The sequence below is a fragment of the Oryza brachyantha genome, chromosome 1 (assembly GCF_000231095.2).
Source record: "Oryza brachyantha chromosome 1, ObraRS2, whole genome shotgun sequence".
In the NCBI taxonomy this organism is placed as follows: domain Eukaryota; kingdom Viridiplantae; phylum Streptophyta; class Magnoliopsida; order Poales; family Poaceae; genus Oryza; species Oryza brachyantha.
Window position 1 is genome coordinate 2,509,014 of NC_023163.2, and position 20,290 is coordinate 2,529,303.

General features: G+C 37.2%; 1 protein-coding gene across 4 annotated transcripts; it reads right to left on the reverse strand.

The window, feature by feature from the left end:
- Positions 1-10,457: 10,457 nt before the first annotated feature.
- On the reverse strand, positions 10,458-20,198 carry LOC102706228 (protein LATERAL ORGAN BOUNDARIES-like). 4 transcript variants are annotated; one of them, XM_006643738.2, is made up of 6 exons: positions 20,104-20,198; positions 19,757-20,008; positions 17,452-17,636; positions 17,211-17,357; positions 11,264-12,052; positions 10,458-11,118 (listed from the first exon to the last, which is right to left on the reverse strand). In XM_006643738.2, exons 4-5 carry the CDS (start codon positions 17,295-17,297, stop codon positions 11,282-11,284), a joined length of 858 nt encoding a protein of 285 aa, XP_006643801.2. In that variant the 5' UTR covers positions 17,298-17,357; positions 17,452-17,636; positions 19,757-20,008; positions 20,104-20,198; the 3' UTR covers positions 10,458-11,118; positions 11,264-11,281. The 4 variants fall into 4 exon arrangements, with proteins under 4 accessions (XP_006643801.2, XP_015698431.1, XP_040378012.1 ...); XM_015842945.1 differs by having other exon boundaries at positions 10,458-11,148; XM_040522078.1 differs by lacking the exons at positions 17,211-17,357; positions 17,452-17,636; positions 19,757-20,008; positions 20,104-20,198 and adding exons at positions 12,616-12,738; positions 12,843-13,011 and having other exon boundaries at positions 10,458-11,148.
- Between the last annotated feature and the right edge of the window lie 92 nt (positions 20,199-20,290).

Consider the following 20,290-nt stretch of genomic DNA (forward strand, 5'->3'; position numbering starts at 1 on the left):
TTACTTCCACAATTAACACTTTTAAAAATAACAAAACTATTTCTCTGCACTATTTCTAACAAAACTAAATAGCATTGGATTAGCTGAGCTTTGCTAAAACATAGCCCTACACTTTTCGTCATCGTCAGTTAGTGGGTATATTAGGTTTCTTCGGGCCTACAACAGTGGTGAATTGTTGATTCTAAAATAATTAGAGTTGGTAAATTCAAGTATCAGCTAACAAGACATCAGTCATGCATGTTTAGTAACCAATGCAACTACAAAATTTACAAAACTAAGCATTTCTAGTAGCGGTTTGCTTGGAGGTTTTCTGACAAAACTAAATTAACAAAACTAATACCTATTGCCATAAATTTGATAACAAAACTCCAAACAACAAAAAATAACAAAACTATCCAACTAGCAGCAAAGACACAAAGCAAGAATAAAAACTAGCAGCACAAGCAAAACTGATCTTATCCAGAACTTATACCTACTAGCTTAGATCAGTACTGTTCAGAATTAAAACAAGAAATAGAAATACTTACAAACCTAACAAAACCAGACCCATGTAACTAAGTGCTAACAAAACTTGGTGCTACACATCACAAAACTAGCAAAACTATTTTCATTTCTAAAAAAAAAGACAAACCAAAGAAACCGGTAAGATTGGTAGTTGAAAAAAACATTTATATAAAATTTGGGTTAGTTGATATTATCATATTATTAGAATTTGGGAAGAGTGTGGAGATGCGAGTCGCCGTTGACAGCAATGTGGAATGACGTATTTTCTCTATTTTGAGCTGTGTACACAAGCATTGATCATAGAGCCACGTAGAAGTCTGCAGGAATCTTTGGATTTTTGAATGGTCACAGATTCGGCTGAGAAAACTAAAAAAAACAGCAGGCTGTGTGGTAGCAATTCTCAACTTATTGATACATATAATATCTCCTTCGTTTCATGCTCTAATACTTCTGTTTTTATTTAGATTTATATATATACTAATAAATATATAAATATTGATATAGGGATGAATATAAAGTAAATATAGGAAGTCTTTTAATACAAAATGAAATATGAAATGAAAGTAACGGTTAGACATCAACGATGTAACCCGGAAGAAAAAGGGGCATGCATGACTGACCGGTGCGCATGGCAAGAAAAGATAGAGAAGGAACATACAAATAGTAACAGGCAGCCGTCCGGTCGGTCGTCGTCGACGTGACCGGCCGCTACACACACACAGTAGTAATATTCGAAGTATTCGCGTACTGTCTCGGTCGATATCGGTCGTCTTCACGTTGGTGCGTGCGTTACTGTCCGGCACGCTCGCTTCGTACGTGTCGTCGTGGTCGCTCCAATCCTCACCTACCTATATACTACAAGCAGTAGCTTATAACCTATAGCCAGCTAGCTATACTGTTGCTTTGCAGTTGCATCTCCATCTCCATCTCCATCTCCATGCGTGACACGCTGACACGCATGTGCAATATGTGAGCAGCGCCCTACCTAGCTTCGTAGCTACCTATAGCTTTCCTGCTCGCGCGCTCTCTCCTTCGTAGCCGCCAGCCGTTTGGTTTGAAGAATGGGATAAGATGAGCTGGAGATTGAGTCAATATATTTTTGATCCTGGTTGGTGGATAGGTAGAATGGGTTAGACCCAGGAGAAAAATATTTCTCTCAAATTCAGGTCCAACTCATCCCATCAAAACGGTGGGACGGATCTGTCCCAGGACGACCACGAACATGTGTCCATTTTATTTATTAAATTTATTTAAAATATATTACTTGTATAAATATACAATCAATTATTTTAGATTATTCATATATTAATCCTAGTATTTAATATTTTATTTTAGATATGAGAGATAACCTTTATCCCATCTCATCCCTTGAACCAAACAAAAAACAGAACCAACCCATCTCATCTCGTCCCTTCCACCAAACAAAAAACAGGGTTCAATCCATCCATCCAACCAAACAGAAAAATAGAACCAACACATTCTACAATCCAGAGATGGAGCCAACCCAACCCACCTCGTCCACGAACCAAACGCATCCTTAGGTCTCCTTTCAATCGTAGAAATGAAAAAAAGAGAAATAGAAAAAACATAGAATTCTGACAGGCATGTAGTTATAAAACAGAGTATTGCAAAATACAGCAAAAACATAGGAATGACCGTTTGATTGGACCACAGGAATTTGAGGAGAGATAAAGACTCAAAAGATTTTTTTTCCATGAGGTTTAACCTCTTATTCAATTTCTTCCCAAACTTGTACAGGAAGAGACATTTCATAGGAATTTTATAGGATTTATTTCTTTGATTCAAAAGGCTTTGTAGGAAAAATTCCTATAGAAATAAAATCCTCTAAAATTCCTATAAATTTCCTTTAAATCAAAGGAGACCTTATAGATGCGAATGAATCTATACATACATACACACATATATATAATATATATATATATATATATACACACACACATGTATGTAAATTATATACATTTACCAAGATAAGGCTACGAAGTCTTAACATATAAAACAATATAAAACAGAGGCATTACATAGTAAAAACACATTTATAGGTTTGTAACACCAGCTGGTACTTATAACAATTTTTTTAATATATTTGTTCCATATTTTTAATACTGATGGTTTAAAAGTAAACTTACTTTTATAAATAATGGGAGTTTTTTGTTTGGAGAGGATGTAGTAGACACGACATACTGACCCACTACCGGTGTATATACATGTATGTACGTACCATCGACTCCGACGTCGTACGTACATGACTACCTGTAAGTTAAAAGCACCTACATATACGTACGTGTATGCATTTATACGTACGTATCAGTACGGCCGGCTTATCGGACGACGTACGTACACCAACGCTTGCGTTTCGCCTGCTCGATCATCCCATCACACGTGTACAGGAGCTAGCCTGGTCGATCGATCCAGACCGTCCACGTGGCAGCAGCGGACCTCCTCTTTTATCTCGGACAAGTCGATCTAACGGCTGCCATGAATAGGATTATGGGTTTGATTAGGAGTATTGAGTGGATTTGCTTCTATGTATGAATTAAATATTTTTGAAAAATAAACTTAGCAAAAAAAAAACTAGAAACAAGTTGCCCGGAGCTCCATATAATACGCAGAAGTTTTACACATTTTTTCGAAGGCATAGTCTTTTTTGCAATAATCCAGACTTTAGCAAACTTAGACATATTTTAACGATAAAATCCTTATTTTGATTTTGAAAGTCGGCCCGATATTATATTTGCCGCTCACTGTCTCAATGACCCATTAATGACGAAACTAGATATTCTTTGAAATTTACTGAGATCCTGGTTATTACTGTCTACTTCAAGCCTTGCCTAGCACAAAACATACATCCACTGTGCCTAATTAGGTACTCCTCCTGTTTAATTATTGTTGCTATTATAGACGATGATATATTTTCTAAATCGATTCTTAACTGTGATTTTCTATTAAAATATAAAATAAATACATTAAATATTTACTTTTATTAAAGTACTCTTTATGCCGTATATATACATATTGTCTTGGTGTTTTCACACTAAATATTTTAAATTTTATTAATAGTCAGAATTTTAAAAATTTTACTATACCCTTGTCCAAATGACAAGAATTATGGAAGTGAATAAAGTAGGACTTTGACAATCGCCTAGTCATGCATAATAGGATGACAAGCCAATGGCAAAGTAAGTTGTTACAGAAGGGATAGTCGTGGTTAGCTCTTCTTTAACTAGATGAGCTAATTTTTATTATATAGTGAAAGTTCATTTATTCAGTTAAATCAGAGCCAATCCTAAATAAACCATGGATCGAAATGTTTCCATCCCTATGTGATAGTACACAAAGTGTGGATGAAGTATAAGCTGCAATGGACTTGAAAGAAAGATCGCACATAACTAAATTTGAAATTTAGAAACTTATATATTTGGTGCATGCCTATATGCTTAGGCATCTAGCCATTGTCCATATATATTCCATCACACATCGAAGTTGGTCCTACATAAAGGAGAGAGGTGCCTATGCAGTATCTTTCAAATAAAAGAATTGGGATGAATCATGAAGCATGAATTGGTATGCCAAGAGTGACTCCATGAGTACATGCTCAATCCATTAGTTCATTGTACTAAAGGCTACTTCATCCATCCTAAAGATATTTTCTCTTGCTCATGTCATTTCTCTCACAAAGACTTAATTTTTTGAGTAGGTAAAATATGTGATAAATAACTTGATTACTGGTCTTTATAGACTTATATAGGTATATGTTGAATTGGAGTTCGAAAAAGCCAGTCAATAAGATTACTGGTTTTTATAGACTTATATAGGCATATATGAAATATGCTATAAAAAATAGACGAAGGGAGTATATGGGCCTGTTTGGGAGAGCTTCTCCCAGCTACAGCTTTTTCCAAAAGCTGCTTCTGTCAGAAGCTGTCCGAATTGGTCCATAATTTCTGAGAATCTGTAGTTACAGATTCTATAAAATGAACTATGAATCCAGAAGGTGGAGAAGCTATGTTTATGAGCTTTTCCAAATTCTCAGAAACTGACTACCAAGCAGCTACTTATTAGAATCTAAAACTCTCCCAAACATTCCCTATGTATCATATCAAGCCGGTGCGTATACGTGGACAAATATCTCGACCACAGTCACCGATGGAAATAAAATGTGCGGCAATCATGCGCAGCCAATAATTTGGTGCACAGATGAATGTGCATGCTATAGATAGATGGATGGATGGATTAGTTTGGCACCAACATGGATTTGTGAATGATGGATTGGATGCTATCATTGCACCGCTAGAATTTATTGGGCCATTGCACAAAACAGCCATCAATAAAAGAAAATCTGCGTATTTGTCACAGTGAGATCGAATTTCGTTCTTAAAATATAAAAATCACTATCCTGAATCCATAATTAACTATTAATTTAATTTATCCACCTTTTTAATATACTATTTACTTTGTTTCGTATTTATCACTTTCTGTCGTGTCTAGATTTATCAATTAATCAATGTATATGTGTTTTGTTCTTTTAGCATAAATTTAAATTTACACAAGTTTAGAAAAAAAATATATTATATATAATATATAGTATAGCTAAAACAAGTCCCTCACATTAGACGCAGAGTGGGAGAAAATTTATATTATATATACACATATATTATACTACACGGTCAATACTCGTGAGTGAGAGAAAACACGTTTGTGGGAGGGAGGCGGAGAAAACGGGAAAAATGGAGAAGAACACACTCGCAGAGGGCACGCTCTATCATGATTTATATATAAGCAAGAAAAGAAAACTTGCCATTACTAAAGGTGTTTTCGCTGTCAGCACGGACAGGTGCAAAAACGTTGCCATGGATCAGCAGACATGTACCAACAATCATCGGCACCAACCGGCCGGCCGGTGAGCTCTCCTCCACACGCCGCCACCGGACGATCAAAGATCCATCGATGGATGCACGAACGAACCAACAGTACACATCACGTAGACGAACGTGCATGTTAATTAACCAGCACTATATTATATATATAATATATATAAAAGAGAGGGAGCTACAGAGAAGCTTCTCTTTTCTAGCTTTGTGGTGGGGGCTATTGGGTAGCCAGCGAGCATGCAGCTACCTGTTTTATTAAGTTGGGAAACACCGCAATTATTCATCTACATGGCTACACATGAACAGGGAGAAGAAACTGTTGCGCTGGACTGTGCTGCTGACCGGTAGAGGCCCGACACTGCACGTACAGCCCCTCGCATACATGCATGCACATAAAGAAACAGTCATATGTATCATGCTTTGTGCCCATTTAATCGCTCCGTCTTTCCAATATATTACAAAATTTATCTATAAATCAATATATGCATTATATTGCATCAAATTCATTAGTATAATATGATAAACTAAAACCAAAACATTTTATAACCACGAACAGAGATAATATATATTTATCCATATAAGTTATACTTGTTTTTGTTCCATAGAGGCATATATAGATGATTCTTTAGTACTTATTTTGGATAGTATTGAGGTTAATTTTTTTTAACTTTGACTATAACTCTAGGATGTTTACTTTAACGAACGAAGACTATATGCTTATATAGATTAATTTTAAAATATACTTCAAAATTCATATATTTATTGATATATATATATATAATGTATATATTGTAGTAGAAATTTTTTTTTTGCAAAACGTTTTTTAAAAGCATAAGTATTATGAAACTGGTCGGAGACAGTAACCTTTTTGCAATATTATGCATGCAGGTAGGATGTTCGGATAAAAACTAAACGCTCAATAAATGCTATTAAATCATCAGAGAAATAATTATGTACTACTACCTCTCAATTACTTTCATGTCCCTCGATATATAATTTTGCGACATCCCTTCTTGTTGTGATTCCTCCACGTATTCCAAAGTCTACCTTTATTCGTTTTCAAAATTACAATTGCCTCTTCATATAACATAAACGACAAGCCTCACCACAAATTTTGAAAACCTTCAATTTGTGGAAACTTTTGAGCCATAAAAATGAAATTTAACAACTTTCAATTAAATTAGAGGAAATTTCAAAGGTGCCCAACTTACTTAAGATTTATAGGACTTTGCCTTCAGCTTCGAAACGATTTGAATTTCTGAGCAAATCTATACAATAAATTAAAACATTTGAGGTGATATAACCAAAATTGCAGTAATTTAACCCTGAATTTTGTTGAATTTCAATTAACCATTTGCATTTTTTATTGAAATTATATGAAAGCTTGAGATTTATATTGAAGTTTGATTAAATTTTTAAATAAGTGATTTGGGTAATTTCACATATATCAGAAAAATTACATTCAACGAAAGATTTCCACATGTTGATAACCCGTAGAGAAAAATGGACAAATCAATTTGAAAGAATTTATAGGTACAATTTTAATATATGTAGTGGTTGTGGTTCAAAAGCTAATGCTACAAAATAATACACATGATAATATATACTATGAGAGTAATTTTACAGTCGAGTAAGTAGGTACTAAGAGATACCAAAATTTTAATGTAAATTTTAGTATCTCCTAGTACCTCATGGTATCTTCTCAACTATTAAGTACGGTAAAATTGCTCATACTATGACGATAAAATTCTCAAAATCAACTTTAGTATCAAAATTCAAATTTCGTTGCACTAGCTGATAAAACAACAAGCAAACAGTATATAAACATAAATTGCAAACATACATAAGCATCACAGGAAGGAACAAAGATATAGGAACATAAAACAACTCCTCAAATGATTTATATAAGGAACATACAACAGATTGAGTGAAAAACTGAAAGCACAGTAGCACATTCATCAGGAGAGGACAAGAGCTGGTGTGCACACGTCGCCATGATTGGTCGGTCGATCGATAAAAAATCGATCGATCGTGCAGTGATCAGATCAGTAGTGGCATTTGCAACATTGGTCACGTCAAATCGGAGCAACAGTCCACATGGTCGTAGTACGTATATTTAAGGAGAAAGAAGCGTGCATGCAGCTGGCCGGCTATGTACATATATACATCAACATGCATATATATGTACCAGTAGCATACCAGTCGACTGGGTACCGTATGATTGTAGAGTGAAAAGGACAAAAAAAAAAAAAGAGGTGTATGAGCCACTGCATGAATGACAGCATGCGACGCTTGCATATTTACAGCACAGTGTAAATGCCTTTTACATATACAGAGGCAGCTCGAATACGATCGAGCCACAATTTAATTTATAAAATATGTAAGGCTGTAGTCAGCTGAATATATGGATTTATTTATGGGATTTAATATAATGCATTTTATTTATTAGTGTTGCTCCTAAGCATCTATAAGAGGTGTCTAAAATTGACACCAAAAACTAAAGTTTAGGATTTTGGATAGAAAACATATCTCCAAAAGGTTCTCAAGTCTACTTCTAATATTTACACATATCTAAAATCAACTCTCTTATATTTTAAATATGAGGCAAAAATATGCATTCTCGGTACAAGTTATTCAGTTTGAGCTTCTATTGTAAATGTTCTGTCCAATTTTTTTTATGAACCAAATACAAAGTAAAGTATTAGCACTACAAACACACATTTTTTTACTAGCAGATTTGGCAGCTCTAGCACAATGAATTAGAAAGATACACACATGACAAAAAAACATACATATATGATCCTTATATATAATGATGACTACAATTATTCCTTTTAACTTTTTCTTTCATGTGTACAATCAAGTTGGCAAGTACACACAAAGAATATAGGAATATTTGTTATTTTTCGTCCCCTCTTTAAATTTCAAATCACAATTTAATTCTACATTAATTTATTCACTTTGTTATACTGTATAGTTAATCTCACAACATATATTTTTTTATTAGTACATATGACCCGTTCTGTTATATTTCAAGGGAGTAAAAAAACATGTGTTGCAACTTGAAAATAATTTGCCCTCACAAGAAAAAGAACGTGGATAATAACTAAAAACATGCCCAAAGTCATACAGTCTACATTCTTTCTTACTCAATACTAACTAGGACCACCAATTTAAAAAATAAAAAAAATCGACAGTACGGTATTGCACCCCATCTATTTCTTTTGCAGAGATCATCCATAGAAGAATTATTCATTAGCAAATTTTCAGTATGCAAATTTAAATTAGTCACTTCATCCTTGCAAATTTAGAAAGAGCTAGCAGCGATGGTTAAAATTACTACGTCGTTTTATACTTTAATAATCCACTTCTACTAATTACAGAGAATAAAGTCATCTCGACAATAGCTTTTCCCGTTTAATTTCATCAACTTCGCCCGATTAGTCGAAAACGACAACAGGCTAGACAGCAAAGACACTACGCGGACCACCATATCTCTTCATTCCCAGCCAATCAAATCCTCTATTCGATCTGCGACTAATTAATTAATTAAGAGCAGGACTTGACAATGCCAAGATATTAATATTTCAGTTGACAATCATGGTTCATTGAATTTAACTTTAAACGTCAAGTCTGATTCTATGAGTTAATTAGTATAAACATCAAGTCTGACTCTGTTCACTGAATTCAATATGCTAATGTTAATTTATAAACGATTTATTTTTACAGAAACACCATATACACACCAAACTTAACCATAGTTATCCACACATTATCTGTCTAATCGGTTAAAGTTGTGGGATTGCATGATAACAGATCGGCTGGCCGGTGAGCACACAAACTTAAAACGTATGCGTGATGGTCAGGAAATCATTTTGAGGTTAGGAAATAAGCACTAAGTAATTGGTGGACCAAAAAGAGTCCAGTCGTGCATGTAGAAAGTTGTGTAAAATTCAGTAATTATATCATAATACACGTAACCGAAGTTATAATAATTTAATGACCACACATATATAGCTTATTGAGTCATTCACAGTTCTTGCTTTTTCTGCTAAGTCCAAGTTAAATTTAGGCTGCGTGCCATGATGCTAAACAAGCTCTCCTGCAAATGCAATCTAATAACTGAAGAAATAAGACTCTTTTCATTTCAATGATGTATATGATATATGCTTTGCATATCTGTCATGTGTGTGTATTCAGGTTATAAATTCAATGGAAATATAATAATATGTATTGTACATTCTAGCAAATAACCATGAAAGTTCAACTTATACTTCGGATATGTAAAAGAAATGTCGGTTGAAAATCAAATGCATTCCTTTCTTTAGAAAAAAATAAGCATGTATGATATACAAGCAGTTCGTGGAGACTTCAGGTCCAATTAATGGCGGTCTAAATCTACACTTGCTTACCTAAAACTTTCATCTTTCTAAAAGCCGAATTAGTGGAGTGATATTGTTTAATAGAAGTTAATATGAGACCAATAGGATATGTTTCGAAACAAAGCTAATGGTAACAAAATTTTGACAAGATATCAAGAAAGGGCATAGTATTAGGTACAGTTTGGAATGAGTGCAACAATTTCAGGGGAAATTGTTCAGAGGGTGGAACAAGGGAAATACCTTCTTTCCAAATGGAGCTTCACTTTGTTCAAATGCAAGATCGAGAGATCATCCGGCCAGAAGTTTCAGTTTTTTTAGTGAAAAGGATCGGGAAGTTTGAAACTTAGCTTCGGTGATGCAGTAATAGAGGTAAATTTGATAATATAGTCAAATGTCAAAACAGATCAACAGCATCAAGAGCCACAGGAATTCCAACTGGATGATTAAAAGAAAAAAATATACATTAACAGTGCAATTCAATACCTATCAACAATTCAGTAAATGACCACAAAAAGATCATAACCATATATATTAAGCAGGCAAAGCACACGTAAGCATTGTAAAGTAATGTTTTAACTTTAGCACCAAACCCCAGCCTTCCAAAGGGGTAAAAAAGGCAATTAATTCCAAAGAAGATAATTCCAGATGATAGAATAAATACATGTACAATGGACCACAGTGAGATCCATAAAAAGATGGGGCCTATAAGAATAGTGACGGGAATACTGCTTTTCTCCAAAGCTTTACAGTTTACTATAACATATATGGAAGCGAAGAATGTCTGCAAACCAAACAATGTGAGATGCTCTTAATAAACAACTGTTTTAATCTTTCCTTCCCAGAAAATTAAGCATCTCAAGATGGTGTATATGTGGAGCATATATGCAAGCATAGGCCACTGGTGCCTATGACATATGATATAAGATGCAGATCATGTAGCCTTTAATTAGCCCAACTGGTTAGCTTAGCTTGGTACTCATGCATGCATGCAAGCACCAGGATCTTTACACATATCGATAGATGTGTTCGGTGCATTGTTTATGTGGCCTAAAGTTGGTTATTTTCTGATCACACAGCATGCTACGTACTAATGACTGATGGATCCTGCGAAAAACCGAATTAATCATGAAAAGACGAGAGATCGAGATCTCGATTCGATTACATATAGAACTCCAAAGTATGGTTTGCACAACATGCAAAAAGGGATGGGGATATATATAATTCATGCTGGCTATATATAGATAGATAGGTTGCTTCTTAACTCTTAATTAACCTGGGATGAATGGGCTGTGCTATCTTCCTCAAGCCTCCTCCCATTAAGGCCAACGAGCAGATCTCCGCATCTGAAGAGGTAGTAGCTTAAGAGTAATCCACTGCACAAGACAAGTATACAACACACTGATAACACACGAAGAACAGATCGATCGACGCGGACATGGATGAATGATTGCAATATGCAACAAATTAATTTACTCAAATGTTACTTACTATTTGCCGCGCTTCAATTCACATGCTGCTGTCTCCTCCTTCCTTGTGATCCATCCCGATGCTCTCTGATCCTGAGTTGGTGGTGGTGGTGCTAATGGCGTTCACGGTCCAATTAGCAACGGAAGCGTAAGGTAGGACTGGCGCCACGTCAGCGCCGATGCTTCCAGCGTTGTTGTTCCGCGCGTAGTAGCACCCGGCGTGAGGTGAAGGCGGCGCTATCCCGCCGCCGTCTACGACCCCGAGCCTCCGGGAGCCGTACATGCCGGCGCTGACAGCGGCGAGCTGGCCGGGGGCCGGCATTGCCGCGGCGAGCCTCGGGGCGGCGGTGACGGGGAGCGCCGTGGGGATGCCGACTTCGCCGCAGGCGTAGCGGAGGAGCTCGGCGTGCGCGGCGTCGAGCTCCTTCTGGAGGCGGTGGACCTGGCGCTGGAGCACGGAGATGGCGCCAACGCAGCCGTAGACGGGGTCCTTGACGCGCGCCTCCGCCTCGTAGGCGAGCGAGCTCACGGCGTCCTCCCGCTGGTGCGGCAGCAGCTCGTTGAGAAGCTTGGTGACGTTGCTGGCGCCGAACACCTTGTGCACGTTCGCGAACTTCTGCGGCTCCTCCGGCGGGAAGTATGGCGCGAACACGCAGCCCGGCAGGCACTTCCGCCGCAGGAACTTGCACGCCGCGCACGGTGATCCGGCCCCCGGCGTCGTCGTCGCCGCCCCCGACGCAACCACCGTGGAGATGGCGGAGTTGTTGGTGCTCGACGAGGATGCCATTTCCGCCGAGCTAGCTAGCTGTACCTGCAGATTCAAGAGTGGTACTGAAATTGTCAGCGGTTATTTCCCAACGAAATGCATGCATATTTGTGCTACTTCTTCTAGGGTTAGGGTTTTCACGGCAGCAAGGATTGTACTGAAAAGATAGGCGAAGGATAGGGTTTCAGAGCATGAGGTGCTTCTGATCTTGTAAAACCTTTGGAGGCAAGAGAGGCAAGAAATGGGGAAATTAGCTTGCTTCTCTTATAGAAAAAATCTGAACAAGAAAGGGGACATACAAACTGTAGATTTCATGCAGTAGAATTATTTGAAATAGGTACCGATGAGAATTAATGGTCTGATTGAAACAAATGCATGGGCAATGATCCACTGTATGACCACATGTGTGCAACTCTCAACAAGAAAAGCACAAATTTCGAAGCGAAAATAACCTGATGTTTGCTCAAATCTCCCGAGAGCACAAATAGATACTAATATTAATTAGTACCTTAGGGAAGAAACATAGACTGAAACATTCCCTCTATTTTTTTTTCTCAAATTTCTCTCAGGTGCATCTAGCCAGCTAGTCAAAACCTGCTCATCCTTACCTATTTCGGGTCGAAGGGGATAGATCTGATGATCTGACGAAGAAAAACAAGAGCAATATGTAGCAGATATTCCCACTAGCTATAGTTGCTGCTTGTTTCTTCCAAGATCCACTAATATCCAAGCTGCAGAACGGAAAAGAGGGGAGAAATAATAGAAATGGAAAAGGAAACAAGATGAACAATCTTGTCTCTGTTCAAAGAATTGTTCGTAGGAGGAGCTAACATACGATCAAGCAGGAGATCAACATGACTTCTTTCTGGTATTGATCTCTGGAAGAGAGATATAGAAATCAGCTTCTCCCTACTATACACACAACTGCGGCACAAGGGAAAGGTGAGATGTAGAGGCAACAAAATATGAAAAAGCAAGCCCCAGTATTGAATGATGGAGTGAGAGTTGAAGAATATTATGGTGCTGCAAAAAAGAGATGGGGGAGAGAGAGAGAGAGAGCGAGAGAAAGTAAACAGATAAATAAGGACAAATCGGGGTTAATGGCAGTACAAGAAAAAGTGTGAGGGTGACATTGCCACTACTCGTAAGAATATCTACCACAGTGCCTTCCTCATCTCATCACCATTTGCAAATAGTTCCAGCTGCCTGCTCGCGTATGCGTACTCGTAGAATTCATGTAAAAAATATATAAAAAACATCCCTATATGAAAATACATGGCAAATGAGGTAACCAACGTACCTAACCAGATGAACACATACTCACGGCTTTAATCATGATGTACGTACATAGAGTTTATTAATAGTATCACGCTTGCATTGTATTAACCTCAATTAGAACCAATGAAAAAGGAACTTCGACCAATAAGTTAATGACAAATTGAAGGTCATACAGTAATAGTAACAGTAATTATTTCATTACAGTATGATAAAAAACAAGCAATTTTTCTCCAGCGCGCCCGATCGATTCTAAGGTAATCATGACTGCTCATGCATGAGCAGGTATATATGCTAACACTAATCCAGGCTAAGCAAGCAGCACAATCATAAAGAAGCAGACGATATACACTGACAACGTGTGGCAATCAATAAGAGCACAGACCGAGTGGTGCTATGCTGCTGTTAACTAATTAAGTAATCCTTGTTTATGGCTTCGACCTCTTAATTAAAAGTGTCGTGCGGCGGTGCGGCGGTATAATTGGCAATCATTAGAGAGGAACCCATCAGATACAAGTTATCAGCATGCATGCATTGTCATGTTCCACACTTATACCTAGCGAATTAAGTGATATTCTTAATCAGGTCTAGCTAGATAGAGTTTATATATGTTCTCTCACGCTAATGATTAATTCTGGACCCAAGCTGCATGATCAGGAGCATTGTACAGTGTGTAATACTAGATGTGTTTTCCACATAAAAAGTCATACTATTCTAAACAGTACAGGGAACATTGCAGTTTTTGAGTTTAATACAAAATTAACTCAAAATGGTAAACGTACCGAGCATTAAGAACATTATTCCTAGTACCATAGTTCAGCAGTATTTGAGGTCAATATATATTGTTCTCATAAGAGTGAATTTCACTTTGGGTCACATTTTATTTTCGAAGTTTCATTTTGGATCACCTTTGATTAGCTCTCTTCTTTAGCTATGCCTAACGATTTCTTTGGCAAAAATATGGCTTTCGCATGGGTGATAAAGTTCATCTGTGCGCTAAAGTTAACGTACTCAAGGTTGTTAATATGCAGAAGAAAGTGGTTTGGGGTGATCAAGCTATAACAGATGAAAAATTAACTAGTTCAAAGCAAAAATATCAGCCAAACCGTGATCCAAAGTGTAAATGTTGCTAACAGTAATGATTTTTAATCGAAACACCTGGGGCTAGACTTAATTAATTATATGTCTGTGTGTTCAGTCGCTCACGATATATATGTCTATGCATGCCCAACAGCTCCCAACAAGAGACTACAGTTCATTTTTACCTTTACAGGTCGGTCGATGACGACCATCTCAGATTAAAAAAAAAAAATTCAAAAGCACATATGGCTCTCAATGATGACTATGGGTGAAGCATGCTATATCTTTGTCTTAGATTTTGTCATTTATAGGTGCGTAGATGAAGCTTACGCACAATTTGCGTAATCATGATCTACATACCACCACAGCAACATGTAATTAGTACTACTTGCCGCAAAGCTCTAAAAGCCAAAACGTTGCTAAAAGTATACATAACCCAATCAAGCCAACAGTATTGCAGTACTGAAGAACAACTGGCAGTTCTCAACTTATCACACCGTCATACACATCTCCATATATATATACCTCTTCCGAAAAAAGAGAGAGAAAACTGCTTTGAATATGGTATATATATAAAGTTAACTTATTAGTATCCCATTGTTTACCTTTCAACTTATAAGCCGCTATCAAATTTTTAACTTTAAAACTTAATTTAGAGTTAAGTTTTAGGCTTTTTCATTTTTAAGATAATGGAAGCTTGATAAGGCTTTTAGATTTTTGTAGTTTATTTTTAACATTGGCTTTTAAATCAAGTTGTTAGGACTTATAATCAGAAGTCGATCGATTATAAACTCATCGTATGGCGTTTATGTGGGAAAAACCAAACGAAGAAAAAATTTTACGGCATATGCTCTTAGTGATCTAAAAACATATGCTAAAAAATAAACTGACGAAAAAAATTTAAAATCAATTTTAAATTTAAGGTTTAAATTCCAATTTCGGCTTATAAGTACCATTAACCATTTCGGATATGTTTAATAATTGAAACTATACACACACACTAGCTAAAGCAGTAATCAAGTATACTGTGTATCAACAGTGTTTGCAGCAGTACAACACCCCGCAACTATATAGTTAGGTCAATTCAACATATGTACGCAAAAGAAAGGTCAGGTCAATTTGAGTAGTCAACAGCAAGCATGTAAAAGTTTCTCAAGGGAGATCACAGTCTCCAAGAAGGCAACAACAGACAAGTATAGAACTATAGATTCACATCACTAAAGCCCCAATCAGTTTGCAAAATTATTTTGCAAAAACATCGTATCGAATATACGGACAAACATATGAAGTATTAAACGTAATCTAATTATAAAATAAATAACATATTCTGCCAAGAAACCGCGAGACGAATCTTTTGAGTCTAATTAATCCGTCATTAGCACATGTTGGTTACTGTAATACTTATGGCTAATCACGTATAAATTAGGCTCAAAAAATTCGTCTCACTATTTCCCCATAACTGTATAATTAATTTTAATGTTTATGTATATTAATGTTCAATTTAAATGTTAAAAAAATCGATGCGATGTTTTTTAAAACTAAACAGCGCCTAAGATGTCTTAGGCAAGTAACAGCAACACCTAAAAGCAGCAGCCTTCACCGTTAGGATATATAGCTATACTGTTCATGTAGAAGCACAGTAGAAGCTAGGGTACCTTCGTCTCCACATGACCACATGTAATTGGTGCCGCATGATACATAAATGCAAGGAATGAAAAAGGCGAATTAATTATGGCGTGTTATCACACAAGATCTTCGATACCATCTCACCTCGCAGGTATGCATATACTGCGCATGTCATGTTATCATATGATTTGATAAAAGAGATGCAGCGTAAGAAACCATAATAAGATCTTCCTAAGATCCCCCGTAAGAACACGATCTTGTGTGCAAGCCACTTTCCTAGTACACCAACATTAATTCGATCCTGAAATCCACAGCCCATCAAATCGTTGGACCTAAGAGAGGGGGCCGAGCCATACTGAGCTAAGCTAAGGCTAGCTAGTCCCTACATTTTGTGTCTGGATGCATGCATGGGAGCAGCCTTTCCCAAGTTCACGACCCAGCATGACTGTCCTTTTGAGCTGCACCCCCTCTCAACTTGCATCCAAGTGCTAAAACTCACAATCGTCACCCCAAAAAAATCTCAAATCTTTTAGTGGAACTAGCCGTTTAGTACTAGTTAGTAGCCGTCCATTGCTCAAGCATAGGCAGTCTTATATGAGTCCCCATACTTTTTAAAGAGAGATAAAAAAACATTACTTTCATTGAATTTTCATGAGAACTCAAAACTGCTCGAAGTTCAAAATAATTTCAGCAACAGCCAACATTTGGTACCTCATTTTCAAAAGCTCTAGAGTTCATGGTGGTCCACGGTGTGAGTAGTTTAGGTACGTGGGCCATGTTAAATACTTTTGAGAGGTTGAGGTGAGGCAAAGAACAATGGGAGTGAACAGTCATAGTGTGTGCATATGTGAAAGAAGATATATCTATCGATCTATCCATGGTTGTGGGGAAATATATTGGGCCTATGGGTCCAGGTAGTACAGATGCAAGGTTACCCTGCACTGTGGCAAGGCACAGTCCCTTTGAATTCTGGTCACAAGAGGCACGCAGTGGGAGTGGAGGTTGTGCACGGGCGTGCATGGAACCGTACTTGTCGATAGAATCCTGTCTGTCGTCTGGGCAGGCCATGGGGCTACCTAGCTATTCTATGGGCAATATTGGGCATTGTTCGCCTCCCATGCTTACTTCTATCAAATTCCTCTCCATCACAAGACATCATGCAGTGTGATTTTGCCAGTGGTGAATCATGCAGATAATAGTTGCCAAATATAGCATCACTGACCTGCGCCTGCAGAGCCGCACGTTGATTGTCGAAACACAGTATATTGGCGATGCTTTGGTTGATTGAGAATAGCTGATCATCTCTCATGACATGATCATCTCATGACACCTTGACGGTAGAACAGCTTAAGTTGGCTGCATCTGGATTCTGGCCAGTGTGGAGCCAAAGATATTAATAATCTGCCTCAAACAGATATTTTACGTGACCTATCAGAAGTGGCCCATATATCAGGACTGCTTACTCGCAGAAAATAGAAGTATGCAGCCTCTGCTTACATTGAGCCCACCGCATCTTTATGTCTCAAGACTGTAGTCAAGCTGCTGGTCTTCTTATTTGTCATCGTCCATATTGCATGTAAGCCCTTGATTTTTTTTCCCCATGGACCATTGTAACGGGGCAAACGAGCCGCATTCATGTTCCTGTTCACTTTTAGAAGAGAAGAAACCAGGTCAGATCCGAGACAATGAATTACCTACAAATTCAATTCATTACCTCGATTAATAAAATTCCTGCAATGATACGTGTTTTGCTCTAAATCATGATCACCATTACACACAGTACATTAATTAATTCCCCAACCCTCGATAGCCACACAATAATAAATTATTGTACCTTTCAGTGATCTACTCCCTCCGTTCATGAAAAAGACAACTCTTTGGCTTGATGTCGAGGGTTTGACCATCCGTTTTATTTAAAAGTTTTTTAATTTTTTAATAATAGTTACACATAAAGTATTATTCATGTTTTATCATCTAATATTAACAAAAATATTAATCATAATTTTTTAAATAAGACAAAAAATCAAACATTGTATCTAAAAATTGGAAAATTGATTTGTTTTTAGACGGAGGGAGTAGCTATTGGTCTTGGAACCATGTGATTGGTTGGACTTTGGGCCCAGGAGCTATGATTGGCCATGTTATATTTAAGGGATTACACAAAGCGATGGTGAAAGGACATGGCTTTGATAATTAGATTGCTTGGCAGAATCTGTTAGCCAGGACATCAACATAGATATCATACTCAAAAAGGGTAGCAAAGCAATGTTTCTTGAGACATCTAATTGGTTCTTTCATGGAAACATCTCAGCAAAGATGTTTGTAGGTAGCCGCGCGGCTACACTTGCCAGCATATCTGATCACAATATCTAAAGGGAGAGATCCATTAAGATAGGAGAATCTAGATGAAAGCATATAAAGTTTAACAGTTAACACTGCGCTAATCTGCCAAAGGCTCTTGGGTGAGTGGAAGGGGCAAGCTATTATATGAACAGCTATAGGACAAGGCAAGCAAGATATTGATTCCGTTGGGTTTGTTTATTTCGTTCGTCCGTACAAGAGTTGTGGGCTATACATGGAAGCTAACCTAGCTACGTGCAAAAGTGACATCCAGCTCGCTAGCTCTATATATCGTCGATTTGACATTGTTTATTCGAAAATCACTTTTGAGGAAGAGTTCCAGTATTTCCGATTACCTTTTTAGCTCTATCCTGGAAGCTAATGCATAACAGCATCTGGGGTGCTAGGGGGTGTTTCTTTCTGTAGCTAAACATTAGCCTCTAGTCATATCGAATGTATACACACTTATTTATAAATAGTAAACGTAGACTATTAATAAAACATATCCATAATCTTGAACTAATTCACGAGACGAATCTAATGAGCTTAATTAATCCGTGATTAGCATATGTGATGCTACAGTAAACATTTGCTAATTATGGATTAATTAGGCTTAAAAAATCCGTCTCGCGGATTAGCTCTCGTTTATGAAATTAGTTTTTTATTAATCTATGTTTAATAGTTCAAATTAGTGTCCAAACATCCGATGTGACATGAGGATAAAAAGTTTAGCCCCATCAAATTAAACAACCCCTAAATCTATCATGGAAGCTAACGCATAGCAGTAATTTTCCATAGTTAGGCATAGGCCGAACAGTGCCAACCCTCGGTGTGCACTTTGTGAATGAGACGTCGTGGGGGAAAGGCTAAATGGGTGTGTATGAAACAAACGTGCACTAACCTTTCCGCGTTTAGTCTCTTTTCTATTTTTAGAAGCACCTAAAGTCTTTAAACTAAAAACAAAGATTCCATCAAGTAAAAAGTCAACGGACAAAACTTTAAAGGAAATGGTGTGCGAGGAATTAAGCATCAAATGCGATGCCTGTGGGAATTCTTTCTGTGAGAATGAGAATCATTATTAGTGATAACTTTTAAATCGACCATTTTTATATTGGTTGGTTCTATAATGACCAGGTTATCATATACTACTAGTCAATCTACAACATGCTCCCTCCTCTTTTCGATTATGCTTATAAGATTTGAATTTTAAATGTTAAATTTAGAATTGATTTAGGAACTTTTTTCCATTGTAGTTTATATATTTTCAGTCTTGGATATTAGGTTGCTAAGAGCACATAAAAGCTATACCCATAAAATATATTTTAATTATTAATAAGACATTTCCTTTATGCTTAGAATAAGCAAAACGATGGCCCCGCATGGCTTAACTGTATTTTAATTCTCGAGAGAGTTGGCTAAGGTCAGTACCTGAAAGATGCAGGAACTAAGCACCAAAATAAATGAGATCTTTGTCAATACCAGAAGCCACAGAAATATAACCCACAAGGCCACAACCCTAACAAGCAGGTGGGAGGGTCTTGAGCTCTGACGATATATCGCCAAAACAATCTTGGACTTAATATACGTTGGTTGCGTTGGAAAAACATCTTCAAACAAAGTAAAGGCAGGTCCACATGCATCTGCAGATTCCGAGTAGAATGCAAAAGCTCCCGGATAGACCTGCACCATATTAAATGAAAGCACAGTTATAGAAGCGTGTATATCACAGGAAGATAATAAAATGTGAACTCTTGAGAGCAAGACAAATATTATACTGCGATTAGATTGATCTATAGCACAATGCAGGTAAACCTGCATCCAGGCCTTCTCCACCAGTACAGGGCAGTTCCTAACTCTTTTTTTCCCCTTTTTGACGACACTTTTCAGGTCTGCTCTCTCAAATGTTAGGGTCTTTAATGAATTGGTGACAAAATATAAGAGTGTGCTTTCAAAATTCAAAGA

Excerpts from the sequence above, each read along its gene's own strand:
- LOC102706228 (XM_006643738.2), bottom strand. The coding sequence starts at position 17,297 with ATGAGAGATGATCAGCTATTCTCAATCAACCAAAGCATCGCCAATATA. Across the intron at positions 12,053-17,210 it reads GTGCGGCTCTGCAGGCGCAG|GTACAGCTAGCTAGCTCGGC; the intron begins GTCAGTGATGCT and ends TTGAATCTGCAG.